This window comes from Carlito syrichta, unplaced genomic scaffold (assembly GCF_000164805.1).
Source record: "Carlito syrichta isolate Samal-C Ts95f unplaced genomic scaffold, Tarsius_syrichta-2.0.1 Scaffold303678, whole genome shotgun sequence".
In the NCBI taxonomy this organism is placed as follows: Eukaryota; Metazoa; Chordata; class Mammalia; order Primates; family Tarsiidae; genus Carlito; species Carlito syrichta.
Window position 1 is genome coordinate 121,759 of NW_007247774.1, and position 19,849 is coordinate 141,607.

Consider the following 19,849-nt stretch of genomic DNA (forward strand, 5'->3'; position numbering starts at 1 on the left):
CCACTGCACTCCAGTCTGGGGGACAGAGTGAGACTCCAACTCAAAAAAAAAAAAATTATTATTATTATTATTTGTAAAAATATATGTTAGATGTCTTTGCATAGAGACACACATAAAGCAAGGAAATGTACTGACCAGTTCATGAAAATATTTTGAGGCTTGCAGGACTCTAGCCCTGTAATTCACCAAGGAGCAATGGTTTGACATTTGCTAATTCAGTGCAAGTGGAGACTATAGAACATGACTACCAGGAAACTGACTGCATTAATTTTCTAATCTAAGGAGCTCATGAATCCTAGTTAAATAAACACAAAGAAAATTCCTTATAGATTGACCATGAAACTGATGAAAACTAAAGATATAGAAAATGTCTTGAAAGCAGCCTGGGGAAAAAAAAATGACATATACAAAGGAATTGTGATAAGACTTTTTGCCTACTGCTCATCTAAACTATGGAAGCCAGAAGACATTGGAAGATATATTCAAATACTGAAGGGAAAAAAACCTATCAAGCAAGAATTCTACATCCAATAAAACTATCCTTCAAAAATAGGACAAATAAAAGACATTTTTAAATAAACCAAAACTGAGAATTCTTTGCCCACAGACCTAGATCATGACCAGCTGGTCAGTGCTGAGCAGCTCAGTTTCAACCACCATGAGTGGTTCCTTTTCCTGTTCCAGGGCATCAAGCTGGTTGCCACAGATGCGCCAGATCCTTGTGATTTTGAGACAACTGAGTCTCCTGCTCCTGAGATGGGAGTAACCCCTCCCCCTTTTTTTGAGTGAGAGTCTCACTCTGTCACCCAGGTTGGAGGGCAGTGGCATGCTCTAGACCACCGCAGCCTCAACCTGCTGGGCTCAGGTGATCCTTCTGCCTCAGCCTTCCAAGTAGAACTCCCTGCTTTTTGCTGTGGCACCCTATATTTCCCACAGCAGAGTTGCTATGGCATCAAAGTATTACCTGCAGCCCCTTGTTCTCAGAGGAACCACACAGCGTAAGGTGGTTTAGTCAGATGAGTGCACCTAGTGCCTTCATATTTTACTAGGAACTACAGTTTCCCTTCAGACAGCAGGTCTTGTTGTTGGATTCCATTTGGAATACCTGGTTCCCTCTTCCCTCTTCCTTTGGGAAAGGTGTTTTCTCTCGGGGTCCCACAATTCTCTCTTGCAGTTTGGTCTTTCCTGCCTTTCTCTACTGGTTCTGTTTGGCAGTGAATGTTAAAACCTCAATTATGGACATGGTTTATGATTTTTTTTTTTTTTTTTTTTGAGTAGGAGTCTCACTCTCTCACCCATGCTTGAGAGCAGTGGCTACAGTCACCATAGCCTTGACCTACTAGGCTCAAGTGATCCTTCCACTTTGGACTTCCAAGTAGCTGGAACCACAGGCATGTACCACCACACCCAGATAATTTTTAAAAAATTTATTGTAGAGATGAGGTCTCACCAAGTTGCCCAGGCTGGTCTCGAACCCCTGACTCAGGCAATCCTCGTGGCTCCGCCTCACACTGTGCTGAGATTACAGGTGTGAGCCACTGCACCCAGTTTATGATCTTTCTAAGGAGGGTTCTCCGTAACTGATCAGATACTGCTGACTATCTAAAATTTTCTGTTAACCTTTACTAACAGAACCCAAATTTTTAGCTGGACACATTACCATCTGTATTAGTTTGTTTTCTGTTGCTTACAACAGAATACCTGAAACTGGGTAATTTATAAAGAATAGGAAGTTATTTCTTACAGTTTTGGAAACTGAGAAGTCCCAGGTTGAGTCTGCATCTGGTGAGAACCTTCCTGCTGGTGGGGCCTTTTGCAGCAAATACTTCATGTTCACGTCCAGGAAACCAACTTAACAGGAAGGAATTGTTCCCTTTTCCTCCAATCCCTCCACACTAAAATGTGGGATGAGAGTTTCACACTAGGGATGGCAGAGAGGAAAGCTGGAAAACCCTTGGTCTCGGAACTGTCACACTAAGCCCTGGACTACCTGCATCCCAAAGTATTTTATAAAATAAACTTATTTTAGGCCAAGCATGGCAGCTCATGCCTTTAATCCCAGCACTTTGGGAGACCAAAGCAAGAGGATTGCCTGAGCCCAGGAGTTTGAGACCAGCCTGGGCAACATGGTGAGACCTTGTCTCTACAATAAATCAAAAAATTAGCCAGGCATGGTGGTGCATACCTGTAGTCCCAGCTACTTGGAAGGCTAAGGTGCAAGGATCGCCTGAGCCCAGCAGGTCAAGGCTGTGGTAGCCGTGATTGTGCCACTTCACTTAGGCCTGGGCAACAGAGTGAGATTCCAACTCAAAAAATAAATAAGTAATAAAATAGACTGATCTTGCATAGTCACTGTCTTAGTCAGTATAGGTTGCTATAACAAAATGCTTTAAACTGGGTAATTCATAAACAACAGATTTGAAACTACAGGATGAGAAGTCCAAGATCAAGGTGCCAGCAGATTCGGCAACTTCTCACTGCATCCTCATACGGTAGAGGGGCAAAAGGGCAAGCAATCTCACTCAGGCCTCTTTTATAAGGGCACTAATCCTATTCACGAGGGATCTGCCCTCATAACCTAGTCACCTCCCAAGGGTCCCACCTCTTACTACCAACATGTTGGGGATTAGATTTCAACATATACATTTTAGAGGGACACATAAGACTATAGCACACATGGCTCACAGCAACCACATAATGAAAGGGAGAACCTTGCAGGGAGCAGGATGGGAGGAGGGATTTTATTAAAGAAACTAGTGTCAGTCCCACCAGTTTTATTTTTTTTAAGGGACAGAGTGTACCTTGTTGTTCAGGCTAGAGTGCAATGGTGCAATCAGAGCTCACTGTAACCTTGAGCTCAAGGGATATTTCCGCTACAGCCTCCTGAGTAGCTGGAACTACATGTACATACCACCATGCCTGGCTAATATTTTTTAATTTTTTTTGTATAGACAGGGTCTCACTATGTTGTCCAGGCTGATCTCAAACACCTGAGCTCAAATGATCCTCCCACCTCAGCCTCCCAAAGGGCTGGAATTATAAGTGTGAGCCACCACACCCAGCCCCAACCTTACTAGTTTTACTAGAAGCTCAGCCTCCACCCAGACCTCATAGAGAAAAGTGGGGCCATTAGAGGGAGGGAATGGGTTTGGCTCCTTCCACTCCCCAGGAATAAAAGAGCAAGAGGCCTGGCACTCACGTAGCCTGGGAAAGAATGCTGAGGGCTTCAGCCCCAGGAGGACAGGGTGTGGATTCTCACCCTGTGAGACCACTGCTTTTTCTATTAAAGCATGTTCTCAAGTCTCTAACCCTCTTAAAAGAGTAGAGTGAGTAACGTTTTGGACACACTTAGAAAGCACATTACTGGGGAAAGGAGATTGTTTTTGTTTTGTGTGGTTTGGGGCTTAGAAGCAAGATGTTATCAGGAATAATCTCCAATTATATACTTCTGTTTCTGGCCTATTATCCAAGATCTCTGTTTAGCCAGTGAATGATGATGGGTGCTCTGGCAGAGACCAGGACCAGCCAGTAATAGAACTACTTGGATCAACATCTATAATAGTGTTTCTAATTGCAACTTAAATTAATTCCCCTACTTCCCCGAGGTTATGGGAAGAAAATTTACATTTGTGTGTTGAATTTTGTGGAGCTGGATGAATCTCATTGAGCAGTGCTCACCATCCACTGCTAAACCTGACTGATTCGAGCAGCATACAGTGCAGCGGCTAAGAGCAAGACCTGGAGGCAGTCTGCCTGGTTCAAGGTCACGCCCTGACAGTTAGCTAGCTGCCCTTATGCAAGTTACTCTAACTTTGTGTATCTGTTTCCTCCTCTGTAATGCAGGAGTGAAAATAGGGGTGCTGAGAAGGTTAAATGAAGTAGTTCGTACAAGGGACTTAGTAGGCATTTAATGTTAGTAATTATTACGACCCTCTCTCTCCGGCAGAATTCACAGGTAGTTAAACAGGACCCAACCTTGAAATCTGAATCTCTAGCCAATGATCTCTCTCCCCTCTCTTTTCCTCCGAGGCAAATCATCTTATTAGCCCTTAGGCATGTTCTACCTCACAATGACATGTGGGCATCCTGGAGCCCTAACAGGGCTGCATTTCCCTTGAGGGTAAGGACCAGATCTAATAATACTCATCTAGTGGACCCACAAATATTCTGCCATCCATATTATTCAGAATTTTATTTGTAAGCATTATATATACATGTATAAAATGTACATGATGTATTTTATGTAGATTAGGTAGCTCTTTAAGGATAACATTAAGTGCCTATTGGAAAATTATTTTCTACGAAAGTTGGAAAAAAACACAGATGATTTAGGAGACTAAAACTATACATGGATATAAAGAATAGATACAGGTTTTCATAATTCAGAACAGTACCCTCTCCCTGTCATCCTTTCTCCTACATGGTCCCCATAAGGTAGAAAACTTTAATCAGTCAAGGACAGAGCTTCAAGGTGCTGGTACCCAGACTGATGGAGAGAAAGGAAGAGTAACAGACAAGCAGGCACTTTGATAGTTGGCTCCAGCCTTGCTACAAGCCCACAGCATCATCTTCTACCCAGAGTGGAGATATCCTGGCCCCTGAAAAGGTGATGAGCCTCCTGCTGCTGATTTCTCCACAGCGAACTCAATCTCCTTGTCTCACAAGAACATCAGAAAGGTCCTCTGTTCCTTCCAGCTTTAGATTCTGAGGGAAGACCAAAACACACATGGACTTTGGTATACTGAGAACAAAAGAATCATAAAACAAATCCAGTCTTGTCACAAGGTAGTGACGACAAAGAATAAGGTTTGTCCCATAAGAAAAATTATATCATCACAAATCTAACTTGCATAATAAAACTGGCTTTCAATCTTTTCCAATTACAGGTAAAAAAGCAAAAAGTAAGCCTTCTCTGGCTCTGGTTCCTGCAACATGTTCCCAGTAAAGGGCCTGAGAGTTGAGCTGTCTGCCCTGAAGGAGCTAAGGAAAGCAGATGAGGGAGCCACCCCGAGCCACAACTCATATATACAGGTGTCCCCCTTTTCTTGGGGACATTCCAAGAACCCCAGTGGATGTCTAAAACCACAAATAGCACCAAATCATATGTATGTGTGTGTGTTTGTGTGTATGTGAATAAAAAATGTTTTTCCTATATGCACTTATGATAAAGTTTAATTTATAAATTAGACAGGAAAAGATAACAAATCAAACAAGGACAACCTGATCCCAAGCACTGTCATACCACAATAGTAATCTGATAACTGAAATGGCTACCAAGTGACTAAAGGGGGGGGCGGCATCCACAGCGTGGACATGCTAGACAAAGGGAGGATACACATCCTGGGCAGCATGGAGTGTGACACATGACATTTTATTACACTACTAAGAACATCCTCTCTCTGTCTGTCTGTCTGTCTGTCTATCTATCAGAGTTTCACTCTGTAGCTCAGGTTGGAGTGTGGTGGCACACTCACGACCACCACAGCTTCAACTAGCTGGGCTCAGGCAATCCTTCTGCCTCAGCTAGAACAGCCTCAATTTGAATGAATTGTTTCTTTCTAAGATTTTCCACTTAAAATTTTAGAACATGGCTGACCATGGCTAACTTAAACCATGAAAAGCAAAACCTTGGATCAGGGGGATTACTCTATTAACTCTGTCCACATGCACCTCCTCCAGGCACCCCCCACTGCCCCAGAGCCCTATCCCACAGTTATGTCCCTGATAGCCACTGTCTACCCCCAAGTCTCTGTACACCGGCCTTTTCCCACCTTCCAACTTTTCCCCACCCAGGAATTTTCTTCCCTAACCCCAGGCAGTGTTTCTCCCTAGGACTAAGTAGCTGTTAGAAGCCTTTCCCTGACTAACTTCACCTCAGTCACCCTCCCCTCACTTGCACTGGAGGCAGGTGGGACGTGCTGGTGCGCAATGTCCACTCACCCTCCTCCTAGTGTACCTTCCTGCTCTGCTATAGATGGCAGGCTTAAATCACACCTGGCAGGTTTTCTGTATCTCAGGTTCTAGAAGCTGCTTAGGTTTGGCTAATCAGTTGCAAACTGCTGGCACACAGAACCCTAAAGGAAGAGGGCCCCATGTCCATCACTGGACCCTAAGCTCCATTACACTGCATATCTGCGGGGAGAGAGTGACCAGGGTGGTGGAGGAACCGATCCAGATAGAAGTGAAAGGCTGAGAGAAGGCCAAGAAAAAATCGAGTTCTAGTGTAAAGTGTTGAAAATATTTCCCTTGGTGGCTCTAAGCTCTGAGTTATCACACATCCCTGGTGATTATCACAGTAAATGTCATGGCCAATGTTACAAGTCCAATTTTCTCCAATAGTCCACATACAGGTCTCGGTAGTGGGCTCAGTGCTCAGCTCATCAAATCATGGCGGTAGCCATCCTCATTCTTCAAATGCCAAGAGCTCTGGGGCCCTTAAGGAGAGACGTGATCACAGTGAAATAAGCATACCACACTGTCACCAGGAACAGGGAGCAGAGCCGGAGTCAGAACAGCACAAACCTCAGTGAAATCACAGAATCATCAGTGTTTCTTAGCAGTGCTGATTGGGCCTGACTACATGGGAACCAAGCAAGGACCATGAAGCTGCTTTCTCATGGGAAAAAGGTAGGCTTCTGTGGAGACACACAGCCCAGGCCAGCACTGATCCTCAGAAGAGGGCCAACGAGTGAAAGCAATAACACTCTTAATTCAGAAGAATTCTGGATTCAGAAGGGCTTCTAGGCTTTGGAGGCTAGTGTGCTAGGACACCAGCAACCATGTGGGAGACTTACGAGCACCTGTGTCCATGAAGATGATGTAAAAATGAGATTCCAGGCCTCTCCCGAACACCTGAGCAGTGACACTTTCTAGAGTCAGATGAATGGATGGATAGCCTATATGCCATCTACCTCACATGGGGAATCTTCAGCAGAGCCACTTATGGATTTCTTGTCAGTGCAATGATTTTATATAATTATTTTATTTTTTCCTTAGTTGTTCTTTATATAGTTTGCATCTGACATCTGATATCTTAGGATGCACCGGGAACGGGAACTAGCATCTCCCACAACCATGGACAGGTACTATTGTGCCCATTACCCTTGCCTCGACAAACTTCTGAACAGGACATGTTCTTTCTCCCCAGTGTCAGCCATCACTGCCTTCCAGTCAGCAGCCATGTGAGTTTAGGGTTCCTGGGTCGATAACCATCCTCAGCGGCTCTGATGTACAATCATTCCCTCTTACAAGCCAAGCTGGGTTCTTTTGTTCAGGCTTCAGTTTAGAATACCAGACTACTGTTACGAGCCCAATGGTCAGCATGGCAGTTGGAAACATGCAGCACTTGGTCCTGGCTCAGCAGCTCTTTTGCACTTGGTTCCCACCCCAAATCAAAACCAGCTTCTGCCAATTGGACAGTTTCTTCTTCTTTAGTTTGGTTGTGATCTAAGCAAGGAAGTGGCAAGAGAAAAACTGGTCCGACTCCCAGTGGTAGGCCACTTGGATTGACTGGTGGCTTGCAACACAGGCCATCCTAATCCTACAGGAGAACCTCTCTCTACAAAGCAGAGCCAGATCTAGAAAAATGGAGCCAATCCTCAATGCTCTTGATTTCATGATGAGACCCCAGGTCACATGGCATCATGTAGGAAATCCTGGACGCTTCCACCAGCACCCCATAGTCACCCTCTCAAACCACACTCCAGCACCTACCAGGCACCTATCCCAGAACAGGCTTAGAGTCTACAGTGGTGGCGCACAGTGACCATGGGGCCTTAGCCCCAGGGTGGGGCTCACTGCACATGCCATGGCCCAGCTGGCTGGGGACACTAAAGAACTCTAAGTGTCCAATAGTGACTAAATGTATGGATCCTCAATGTGGTGTCCCTGGTGGTACCACCAGGCTCCTGAGAAGATGGGTCCCCCTCTGCTCTTTCAATAGCTGTCCCACAACTGTGCTGCTGTTGGTTGGCATGGAACAAAGAGGAGCTTGCCATATTGACCCCGCTAGCACTCTGGGACGCTACCTTCCTTTTCCTTATGATAGACAGCTTTACTGCCAAGATTCATTCTCATTCTCATTCTCTCTCTCTCACTCACTCCCCTCCTTTCTTTCTTTCTTTTTTTTTTTTGGAGGTAAAGTCTCACTCTTGCCCAGGCTGAAGTGCAGTGGCACAATCATAGCTCACTGGAGCCTTGAACTCCTGGGCTCAAGCAGTCCTCCCACCTCAGACTCCTGAGTGGCTAGAACTTCAGTTGTGAGCCACCACACCTGGCTAATCTTTTTTGTAAGCACAGGGTCTTGGATTCCCTGGCTGGTCTGTAATTCCTGGCTTCAAGCAATCCTCCTGTCTCAGCTTCTCAAAGCACTGGGACTACTGGTGCAAGCCACCGCACTCAGCCCCAAGACTTTTTTCACTCTTCCTGGCAGATCTACTTTCCTGGCCATTGCCTCCATGTTTTACTCTTCTCTCTTCTTCCACCTGTTTTCATTTCATCCTCATCTCCCTCTTACTTTATGTTCTTAGGTTTAGACAATTCAGTTGTCTAAAATTTTCTTATTTATGTCCTCTTCACTATTTTCATTGCTAATCAAATATGATAGTCTTTTTCTAAGTTACTTCCAGGTGTCTGGTAAATCCTTTGGGTTGAAGGTTCTGCATAAATCACTGCATTTAAGATATCCTAGCCGGGCTCGGTGGCTCAGCCTGTAATCCCACGCCTTTGGGAGGCTGAGGTGAGTGGATTGCCTGAGCCCACATGTTCGAGACCCGCCTGGGCAGCAAGACCTCATCTCTACAATAAATCAAAAAATCAGCCGGGCATGGTAGCACATGCCTGTAAATCCAGCTACTCAGAAGGCTGAGGCGGAAGGATCGCCGGAGCCCAGCAGGTTGAGGCTGCGGTGGCCGGGGGTGGCCACTGCACTCCAGTCTGGGCGACCGAGTGAGACTCCAACTCAAAAAAAAAAAAGATATCCTATAGTAGCCTATGAGATGTATTAATAATAAAAAGCTCAAATAACAAATACTCAAATAAGCCCATGTTTACCATAATCACCTACCTTTTCATTGGCTAAATGCAGGAGACAGGCAAAAGCCAGAGGTATGGAGAGGTTCTTAGCCATGATGGGGGGCAGGCTGGAAACAAAGGGACCAGTATTTAGTTCACTGCAGTTCTACAAAAAAAGGCTACTCATTAAGTATGATTAATACACATATACGATGATTAAACTACTGAGAAACAAAGAAACATTTCAGATGCATTTTAAAAGCAGGTTTTTTAAGTTTCATATTTAGAAATAAAATATCTCCTTTTGTACTACACCCATTGGCACAGAAAAGTGTCTTTTAAAAATTATCTACATTAGCTTATCTATCAACACAGAGAGGAAACAGAGAAGCTACTACAAGTGTTATATGTGCAGAGGGGTCCATCACACAACAGCTCAGAGAAGAGACGGTGAGCCCACACCAGAGCATTGTGGTACCTGCACGCACCTCTTCTGCAGGTTCTTTGTGAGCCCACTGAGCATTTTCTTGTCAGTCACTTCCATCGGGGCCCCTTCTTTTCCAGGGTCACTTTGATTTGCCTAACAGAAGCACATTTACACGTTGGACATTTAGGACTAGTTCACTTTTCAAAAAGCAACAGAAATGTATCAAGTTGTATTACCAACAAAGGAAAGGCTATACGTAAATGGCATGAAAACAATTTCTTAGATATTTATTGAAGAAAAGTGATACATAAAGGGAACGAGCACCTCAGCTCTAAGCTATGACACTGACATTTACCAGGTTATGATAAGCATGAATATCAATGGCCGGTATAATCCTGGTAAAGGGGATATTGCAAACAGGGCTCTAGGTCCCCCTGAAAGAAATTTTTTTAAAAAGCAATAACAAAATGCCATGATTTATAGCTTCAAGTAGACTGCACAGCTAAGGCAGCACAACATAAACTCAAGCTTTCCACTTAAACACTTGTATCCCATTCTTTTTTAGTTGATAAAACTCTGAATATGACTGAAGGTCTCTCTGACACCCAAAATTAAACAGCTTAGATTCCTCAATCAAGTCATGAGTTTCTACTTCTTAGCCAGCAGAATTATGTATAAAAGAAAGGGTTGAGTTTGCAACGCTCAGAGCAGAAGGGGTTGGAAAGCGGGAAAGATTCTAGTTGACTAAGACCTTCAGAATTGGACCGAGTTAATCAAGATTTTGCCTTCCTCTGAAGAAAGAATTTGACAGCATAATAATCATTTTTCCACTACTTTCCTACTAAGAATACATTCCTCAAACCAAATTATTAGATCGAAGGGTTTAAACATCTCACAGCACCTAAGATGTAGTTACAAATACTTTCCAAAAGGGCCATATAGCAACTTACATTGCTAATAGTAGTAAATAAGTACTCCAAATTTTCCTCAACTTAGTACTGGAAAACACTGTTTAACTGCTAAAACTATTGTTGTTTTAAAGCAGCATGAAGATGCTTTCATTTGTATTTTTTTGATTACCAACAAAGTTGAATCATCTCTTCCATGCTATTTTGCCATTTGTATCACCTTTCAGTGTGATGTACCTGCTTGTATGCTCGGTTCACTTCTCTCTTAAAGATGTGATGTCTTTCTTGTATTTTTGAATGAATTTTTCTGTATTGGAGCCACTGACCAAACTGAAGCATCTTCAAGCCATAGACATCAGCCACTCCCCTCCCACAGGCAGGACACCTAGAGAACAGGCAGAGTACCTCACCTCTGCTTCCTTTCTGGAGAACTCTGTCAGCAAGTTCCACATGCTCTGCTTCAACTTCTTCATGTCCATCTTCTTGGCAGTCTTGGCATACTGAATTTCAATTTTATTTACCTGAAATAGGTATACGACAAAATAAAACTAAGCAGAAGAAAAAAACATTTACCATCAATTCAATGTAAAAACAAAAGTCTGGAGTTCAAATGAGAAGGAATCCAGTTTCAACCTAAGAGTTACAGAGCTCTCTTTGGACATACTCTCATGTCAAATCTAATTCATTTTTCATCAATTGTAATTCACATTAAGGCTAACATGGAATTCCAGGATAAAAGAGAAAAGTGAATAAAATATTAATAAAAGCATAAATAATAAATATTTTGGCTGGGTAAGGTGGCTCACACCTGTAATCCCAGCACTTAAGAGAGGGCAAGGTAAGAAGACTGCTTGAACCCAGGAGCTCAAGACCAGCCTAGGCAACATAGTGAGATCTTATCTCTACAATAAAGAAAGAACTTAGCCAGGCATGGTGTTACACACATGTAATCCCAGCTACTTGGGAGGCTGAGGTGATGAGCCATGAGAGCGTCACTGAACTCTAGCCTGGACAACAGAGTGAGACTCTGACTCAAAAATAAATGAATAAATAAATAAATAAATGTTTAATGCATGATAATTTAATATGAACTGAATCTGGCCAGATTTTTCACAGCCACATAGCTAGTCAGTCTCACTGAATTAGCAAATAAGCCTGTCCTCTACCTGCAGCCTTCATTCACACAGCTTATTTCAGTGACTAGTCTCCCTTTAGTTATGTGGTTCAGCAAAATCTTTGGAGACTGGTCAATTCCACACAAACCTAATTAGCATCAGCTCCTCCCTATGGTCTGTTGAAGACTTGAAGAGCAACAGCTTGAAAGTGAGAAAAAAAAAATCAAGCTCAGATTGATGTGACTCTCAGATAAGACGAAAATTAAACAGATTTCAGGCAAACAACAGAATTCTTGGCTGTTTCATCCTTACCTTCTGAGGCTCAGCTACCAGATTTAACTCCCCATATGTTGTGATGTCTAATCCTTGGACATTAGGAGTGTCACCGTTCTGTTGGGTTGTTGGAGATTGATGGCAAGGATTAGATGTGAGATCAAAGTTCCCACCTGGTCCAACAAATAAGTCATCTAACTCTTCATAATCACTGTCAGCAGCCTGGGAAAGAAAACAGCTCTTTAAGATTGGTGGAAGCAGCCGGGCTCGGTGGCTCCGCCTGTAATCCCAGCATTTTGGGAGGTTGAGGTGAGTGGATTGCCTGAGCCCACAGGTTCGAGACCTGCCTGGGCAACTTGGCGAGACCTCATCTCTACAATAAATCAAAAATTAGCCGGGCATGGTAGTATGTGCCTGTAGTTCCAGCTACTTGGAAGGCTGTGGTGGAAGGATCGCCAGAGCCCAGCAGGTCGAGGCTGTGGTGGCCGGGAGCGGCCACTGCACTCCAGTCTGGGTGACAGAGTAGACTCCAACTCAAAAAAAAAAAAAGATTGGTGGAAGCTGTCAGGAGTTAAAAAACATCCTTGAAATAGATTCTGTGTTTATAAAGCAAGAGCAGATCATCTGACAGTTCATTAAGTGAATCCTACCAGGATGAACTTCCAGGCGTCTCTAGTTATCCTCCTGTTTCATATAAACCTTATTAGGGATGTGTTTGTTATTAACCTAAGACCTTTTGAGCAAGAGCTAAAAGGAATTCAATAATCACAACTGACAGTGTCCCCTTTGGCTTCTAACCAACATAGGGTTTCATTTTACAGAAAGCATTCTCCAAAATACCAGAGACATGACCTACACATATCACCCAATGAGAGCATAGGAGATTCCAGGGGTCATCTGCACAGTATCAGGTGCACTGCCTGGGAGCAGGTGAGAAAGTCATTCTTGGGACCATGTCCAGAGTGAATGGGAAGGGAGGGGTGGCTAGAAATTAGGTCCTTTAATATGCTCCCTGAGTGATTCTTATGCAAATTCATGTTTCAGTAGCACTGGTTAAGAGGTCAGTTTGGACTTTCACTAAAATATAACCACCTAATTCTCCTTCAAGTAAAGAAATAAAGTGAATAAATCATTCTTCCAGTTCTTGTCCTCCTCCCCACATACCGGGACACATAAGAGGCCTAATATTTTCCCCATTTGTTACCTATATTCGCCATCTCATCAGGAGACTCACAGAAGGAATATGGATATTATTTAGTCCAAACCAAGATCTAGAGATGGAGAGTGACTTGTACAAGTTCACCAGTGGGAACTAAAATCAGAGCTATAAGCCTGGTTTCCTGAAATACATTCCAAAGACTTACTTTTTTGCCTCACTAGATCACACCACCTTCACATGTCTATGTGTTTTGTCGACCTAACCAAAATATTAGCTCCTAAGAGCAAAAAGTGTTTATATTCCTGCGAAATTGCACAAGAGCCAAGATTTAGCTTTGTTACACAAGCTAAAGACCCACCCATATGTCAACAAGGTCACTGGAATGTGGCCATTTGCTTCCGGCGCGTAGTGTCTGAGGTAAGTAAGGTAGGCCAAGGGTGGGGATCTTTCCTCAACTCTGCTCAGTTCCCTGCACTGAGGGCAGATCCCACACCCAGAAAACCCCACTGAATTCAAAATTTTCTATAGTTTTCTGCCATAGAGACTGGGGAGATGGGAAGAAGGGAAAAAGACTCCCCACTTAGAAGAGAAGACAGAGCTCTTCTCCTGCTTTACCTGTAATCCAGGGCAAAAATTGGAGGTGTCGTTAGGGTTGTTGTAATCATAATCTTCAATTTCTTCATAATGCTCAGTCTTTGCCTCCTGGCCCTGAACCATCTTATGTAACTAGAAAAAGGAAAGAATAAATGCAGGAAGTAATTTTTAGAAAAGCAGCTATTATACGAGGTTAGAAAATAAATCTTAGTTCGATGCCCGATTTCCTCCTAGAATTATATAATTTGAGAGTTAGAAGTACCCTAACAAGTCATCTAATAAGTCCAATGAACTTTTCAACGCACAGAGTGAGCCCTAAGTAGCAGGGCTCAGAGCCGCCACCCATTCCAAATAAAGCAGAGGAGATCCATCTCTGTCTGATTTGCAATGATATCTTCTGCACAGTTGTATTTGAAAAAAAGTTTCCTTCATTAAAAACAAAAGTTGGGCTGGGTGCGGTGGCTGAAGCCTGCAATCCCGGCACTTTGGGAGGCGGAGGCGAGAGGACTGCCTAAGCCCAGGGCTTCAAGACCAGCCTGGGCAACTTGGCGAGACTTCGTCTCTACAATAAATCAAAAAATTAGCATGGTGGCACACACCTGTAGCTCCAGCTACCTGGAAAGCTGAGGCGGAAGGACCGCCTGAGCCCAGCAGGTCAAGGCTGCGGTGGCTGTGAGTATGCCACTGTATTCCAGCCTGGGCATCAGAGTGAGACTCCAATTAAAAAAAACCCAAAAAACAAAAAAACCTCAAAAGTTGGAAACCTGCAGTTTTCAGAAAGGAAGTCAACTTGCTGCACTTGAACAATTCTGATAGAAAATCTGCTACCTTAATCAGTTAGTCTCATTCCTCATACAACCCTACACTGCAATAGGGAAAAATGTCTAAGTACCCTCATGGATCCATTCTGTCTTCCAGAGCCTCAAAGAACAACTCTGTCCTCTTTTGGGTGTGTCCGATGACCACAGCCCTTCAAATATTTGCAGGTCCTTAGATCAATGATTTTTAACTTATATGTGTCTTTGAAGTGGAGGAAATGTAATCGGAGGTGTGTATACTTTACAAGAGCACACTGAATATTCTAATATAATTCTAAGCTTTGAAAACAAGCCAAATAAAGTCACCCTACGTTTGTAATACAAATCCAAAAATAATAATAAATAATACATATTTTTTAACTTTTTTTCCACTGCTCATCATATGTGATATAACTTCTAAATCCCCTTCATTTAGAATATTCTCCTCTGGTCACACTCTCAATTGTCTCTAGTCAAATGTCCAGTGTTTAATACAGGCATACTTCCAAGATAATGTGGGTTTGGATCCAGACCACTAGAATAAATATTGCAATAAAGTGAATCACACCAATTTTTTGGTTTTCCAGTACATATAAAAGTTATGCAGGCTGGGCACAGTGCTCAAGTCTGTAATCCAAGCACTTTGGGAGGCGGGGAGGGGATTGCCTGGGCCCACAGGTTTGAGAACAGCCTGGGCAACTTGGCAAGACCTCATCTCTACAATAAATCAAAAAACTAGCTGGGTATGGTAGCGCATGCCTGTAGTTCTGGCTTCTTGGAAGGCTGAAGAGGAAGGATTGCCGGAACCCTGCAGTTTGTTGCTGGGGTGGCTGCGAGCATGCCACTGCACTCCAGATGGGCAACAGAGTGAGACTTCAACTCAAGAAAAAAAAAGAAAAGTTATGCTTACACTATGCACTTGTCTATTAAGTATGCAATAGTATTATGTCTAAAGAACAATGTACATACCTTAATTTAAAATGTTATTGCTAAAAAATGCTAACAATCATCCGAACCGTGAGTTATAATCTTTTTGCTAGCAGAGGCTCTTGCCTCAATGTTGATGGCTACTGACAGATCAGGGTGGGGGTTGCTGAAGGTTGTGGTGACTGTGACAATTTCTTAAAATAAGAAAAGAATAGTTTGCTATATTGGCAGACTTTTCCTTTCACAAAAGATTTCTCTATAGCATATGATGTTATTTACTAGAATTTTATCTACAGAACTTTTTTCTTTTCTTTTTTTTTTTGAGTTGGAGTCTCACTCTGTCGCCGCAGCCTTGACCTGCTGGGCTCCGGCGATCCTTCCGCCTCAGCCTTCCAAGTACTGGAACTACAGGCGTGCGCTACCATGCCCAGCTGATTTTTTGATTTATTGCAGAGATGAGGTCTTGCTGCCCAGGCGGGTCTCAAACCCGCGGGCTCAGTCAATCCACTCACCTCAGTCTCCCAAAGGCGCGGGATTACAGGCTGAGCCACTGAGCCCGGCTTACAGAACTTTTTTCAAAATTGAAATCAATCTTCTCAAAACTGCCACTGTTCTATCAACTAAGTTTATGTAATATTATTTTTTTTTTAACTTTTAAATTTTTTATCTTAAAGATGTGGGGTACAATTCAGGGTTAGGTATACAAATATTCATTGTGCCGGTATCCTTGTTGATGAGGTGTGCCCCACCTTTCCCAGGCAGATTTTCACTACTGCCAATTCCATCTTCCCCGTGCCCCTGCACTTTCCCACTACTGTCAATCCTTTTCTTATAGTATTACGAAAGTTGTTCAAGGTCCACATACGATACTCAGTTCTTTGTTTCTGTGAAAGATCACTCAGTATTACAGACTCTAATTCCATCCAGGTTGCTTATGTAATATTCTTAATTCTGTTATAATTTCAACAGAGATATTCACAGTATCTTCACCAGAAGTAGATTCTATCTCAAGAAACCACTTTCTTTGCTTATCCATAAAGAATAACTCCTTGGCTAGGTATGGCAGCTCAAGCCTGTAATCCCAGCACTTTGGGAGGCTGAGGTGGGAGAATTACTTAAGAATAAGGGTTCAAGATCAGCCTGAAGATTATAGAAAGACCCCATCTCTACACACACACCCACACACAAATTAGCCAGGCATGATGGTATATGCCTATAGTTCCAGCTACTCAGGAGGTTGAGGTGAGAGGATTGTGCCCAGGATTTTGAGGTTGCAATGAGCTATAATTATGCCACTGCACTCCAGCCTAGACAACAGAACAAGACCTTGTCTCTTGAAAAAGTAGAAGAAAAAAAAGCAATTCCTCATCCATTTGAGTTTTATCATGAGATTAGAGCAATTTAGTCATATCTCAAACCCCGCTTATAAATTAGTTCTCTTGCTATTTCCACATCTACAGTGACCTGAGCCCCTCAAAGTCAGTCATGAGTTGAAATCAGCTTTTTCCAAACTACTGTTAATATTCTGACATTCTTCCATGAATCATAAATGTTTCTAATGTCATTTACAATAGTGAATCCTTTTCAGAAGGTTTTCAAATTACTTTGCCCAGATCCATCAGAGAAATCACTAGTGATGGCAGCTATAGCCTTATAAAATGTAGTTCTCAAATAAGACTTGAAAGTAGAAATTATTTCTTTGATCCACAAGCTGCAGAATGGATGTTGTATTAGCAGGCATGAAAATATAATTAATCTTGTATGCCTCCAGTAGGAGAATCAGGTGCACTGGCAATGAGCAATAATTTTTATTTTTATTTTTAGAGACAGAGTCTTACTATGTTGCCCAGGCTGGTATGCAGTGGCTATTCACTGGCACAATCATAGCTCACCACAGCCTTCAACTCTTGGCCTCTAGTCGAGTACGGTAGTTCATCCCTGTAATCCCAGCACTTTGGGAGGCTGAAGCAAGAGGACTGCCTGAGCCCGAGGGTTCAAGACAAGCCGGGGCAACATGGTGAGACCTCATCTTTACAACAGATCAAAAAATTAGCTGGGTGTGGTGGCACATGCCTGTAGTTCCAGCTACTTGGAAGGCTGAGGTGGAAGGATCGCCTGAGTTCAGCAGGTCAAGGCTGCGGTGGCCGACGGCGTGCCACTGCAACCCCAGTGCGGATGATAGAGTAAGACTCTGACTCAAAAAAAACCAAACAAAAACTCTTGGCCTCAAGCAATCCTCTCACCTCAGCCTCCCATCTGGCATGTAGGTTCATGCCACAGTGCCTGGAGATAAACAGCAATATTTTGAAAAGAATCTTCTTTCCAAGCAGTAGGTCTCAACGATAGGCATAAAATACTCAGCAAGCCATGCTGTCAACAGATGTGCTGTCATCCAGGCTTTGTTGTCTCATTTATAGAGCATGGGCAGAGCAGATTTAGAATAATTCTTACGGACCCTAAGGTTTTTGTAACGGTAAATGAGTACTGAGTTCAACATAAAGTCACCAGCTGCATTAGGCCCTAATAAGAGAGTCAAATCTGTCCTTTGAAGATCTAGGCCAGGTACTGACTTCTCCTTTCTAGCTATGAAAGTCCTAGACGGCGTCTTCTAACAGAAGGCTATTTCATCTACACTGAAAATCTATTGTGTAACTTCCTCAATGATCTTAGTTAAATCTTTTGGATAACTTGCTGCAGCTTCTCCATCAGTGCTTGCTGCTTCACCTTGCACTTAAATGTTATGGAGATGGCTTCTTTCCTTAAACCTCATGAACCAACCTCTGCTAGCTTCAAACTATTCTTCTGCAGCTTCCTCAACTTTCTCAGCCTTTAAAGAGTGTTAGGGTCTTGTTTTGGATTAGGCTTTGGCTTGAGGGAATATTGTGCCTACTTTGATCTGCCAAGACCACTACATCTTTCTCCTTATCAGCAATAACGTTGTTTTGCCTTCTTATCATTTGTGTGTTCATTAGAATAGCACTTTCAGCTTCCTTCAAGAACTTTTCCTTTGCCTTCACAACTTGGCTAAATGTTTGGTGCAAGGGGTCTGTCTGGGCTTTCAACATATCTTCCTCACTAAGCTTAACTGTTTCTAGCTTTTGATTTAAAGTGAGAGACATGTAACTCTTGCTTCACTTCAACACTTGTCTCATTTATAGAGCACAGGCAGAGCAGACTTAGAATAATTCTTAAGGACCCTAAGGTTTTTGTAATGGTAAATGATTACTGAGTGTAGGACTGTTAATTGGCCTAATTTCAATACTGTTGTGTCTCAGAGAATAGGGAGCCTTAAGGGGGTGTGGGAGGGATGGAGGGAGGGAGAGAGAGAAACAGCCAGTCAGTGGAGAAGTTAGAATAACACTGTTCAAGTTTGCAGTCTTATATGAGTACAGTTTGTGGGGCGCCAAAACAATTACAAAGTAATATCAAAGATCACCATATCAGATATTGTATTAATGAAAATGTTTGAAAGATTGAGAGATTACCAAAATGTGGCACATAGACATGAAATGGGAACAGGCTTTAACAAAAATGGCACATCAACAGACAGAGGGTTGTCATAATTTAATTTGCAAAAAAACACAATAACTGCAAAGTGCAATAAATCTAAGCCAACAAAACAAGGTATGCCTATAGTCATTTCCCCACTCCTGTTGCCTTCTGCCCTACTATACACAGGAAATGTGTTCCTGTGGATAACCAGAAGCATAGCTTCTTTCCTCTATAAGAAACAATTATGAAGGGAAAGAAAAAAAAAACAGACCCTGAATTTCAATGATCTAATGACTTTCTTCTACCATTTTCACATCTGAATGTGCAAATTACCCATACAGGCCACATTATTGAAAGGTTCTTAAGGGCTGAAGGGAGGACAGGGTAGTTTGTGGCCACAGACGGCAGTTCTTGGGCTTCATTCTGGGGCTGAGCTTGGTGGAAGTTTTCTACTTCTTACCTTTGCTTAGCCTCCCCCTACTAACCTAGCTCAGGGTTCTATCTGTACTAGGACTACATAAAGCTGCTGCAGGGGATCTAACCATATTGCTCATGGGTATAGTTTCCTTTACTGTTGCAACTTTGTATTTCTTTCTATGTTTGTATGAGTATGTCTAAAGTGAACATTGGTGCTCAAAAAGAAAAATTATCAGGGTTTGTCTATAAAATTTAATGTGTGGTATCGGTGAAGTCAGGGAAATATACACATGTCATTAAGATCTTATGGGAAAACAGGTAATAAAAAGAAGAGGAAACTATAAACTGTTCGTATACTTGACACCACAAGAGTAGGACAACCAAGAATGCAAGTAAGCAGAGGATCCAAATGATATGAAACTTAGCATGAATCAGTCTGGTTACCCTGGCAAAAGGGGTATGCATATGCTACTAACACCACGAGAAGAGCCCTAGACAAATAAAGTAGACAATAATCAGGACGCAATATCAGGTGGTCTAGAAGGAGCCAGGCAGGCTGTGCAGCACCAGGGACTATATAAAACACATGGTGAGTAAACCCACAACTTCAATGAGGAAGTGGAAGACTCAAGAAATAACTAAAAATTGTTAAACTTCACTGAAAGACTTTACACTCACCCGCTTGCATTTTACTCCTTGCCCCCCCCCCCCCCCCCCCCCCCCCCCCC

At 42.8% G+C, this 19,849-nt stretch overlaps 1 protein-coding gene across 1 annotated transcript in view; it reads right to left on the minus strand.

Annotated features, from left to right (window-relative positions):
* Positions 1-4,644: 4,644 nt before the first annotated feature.
* The window catches only part of NCAPH (non-SMC condensin I complex subunit H), a 42,661-nt gene continuing 27,456 nt past the window's right edge, over positions 4,645-19,849 (minus strand). Inside the window, exons 13-18 of the mRNA XM_008059027.2 lie at positions 13,510-13,620; positions 11,775-11,957; positions 10,758-10,868; positions 9,501-9,592; positions 9,065-9,140; positions 4,645-4,704 (exon numbers count right to left, since the gene is read on the minus strand). Of these exons, the coding sequence (XP_008057218.2) occupies positions 4,645-4,704; positions 9,065-9,140; positions 9,501-9,592; positions 10,758-10,868; positions 11,775-11,957; positions 13,510-13,620 (633 nt within the window). The remainder of the gene's footprint in view (positions 4,705-9,064; positions 9,141-9,500; positions 9,593-10,757; positions 10,869-11,774; positions 11,958-13,509; positions 13,621-19,849) is intronic.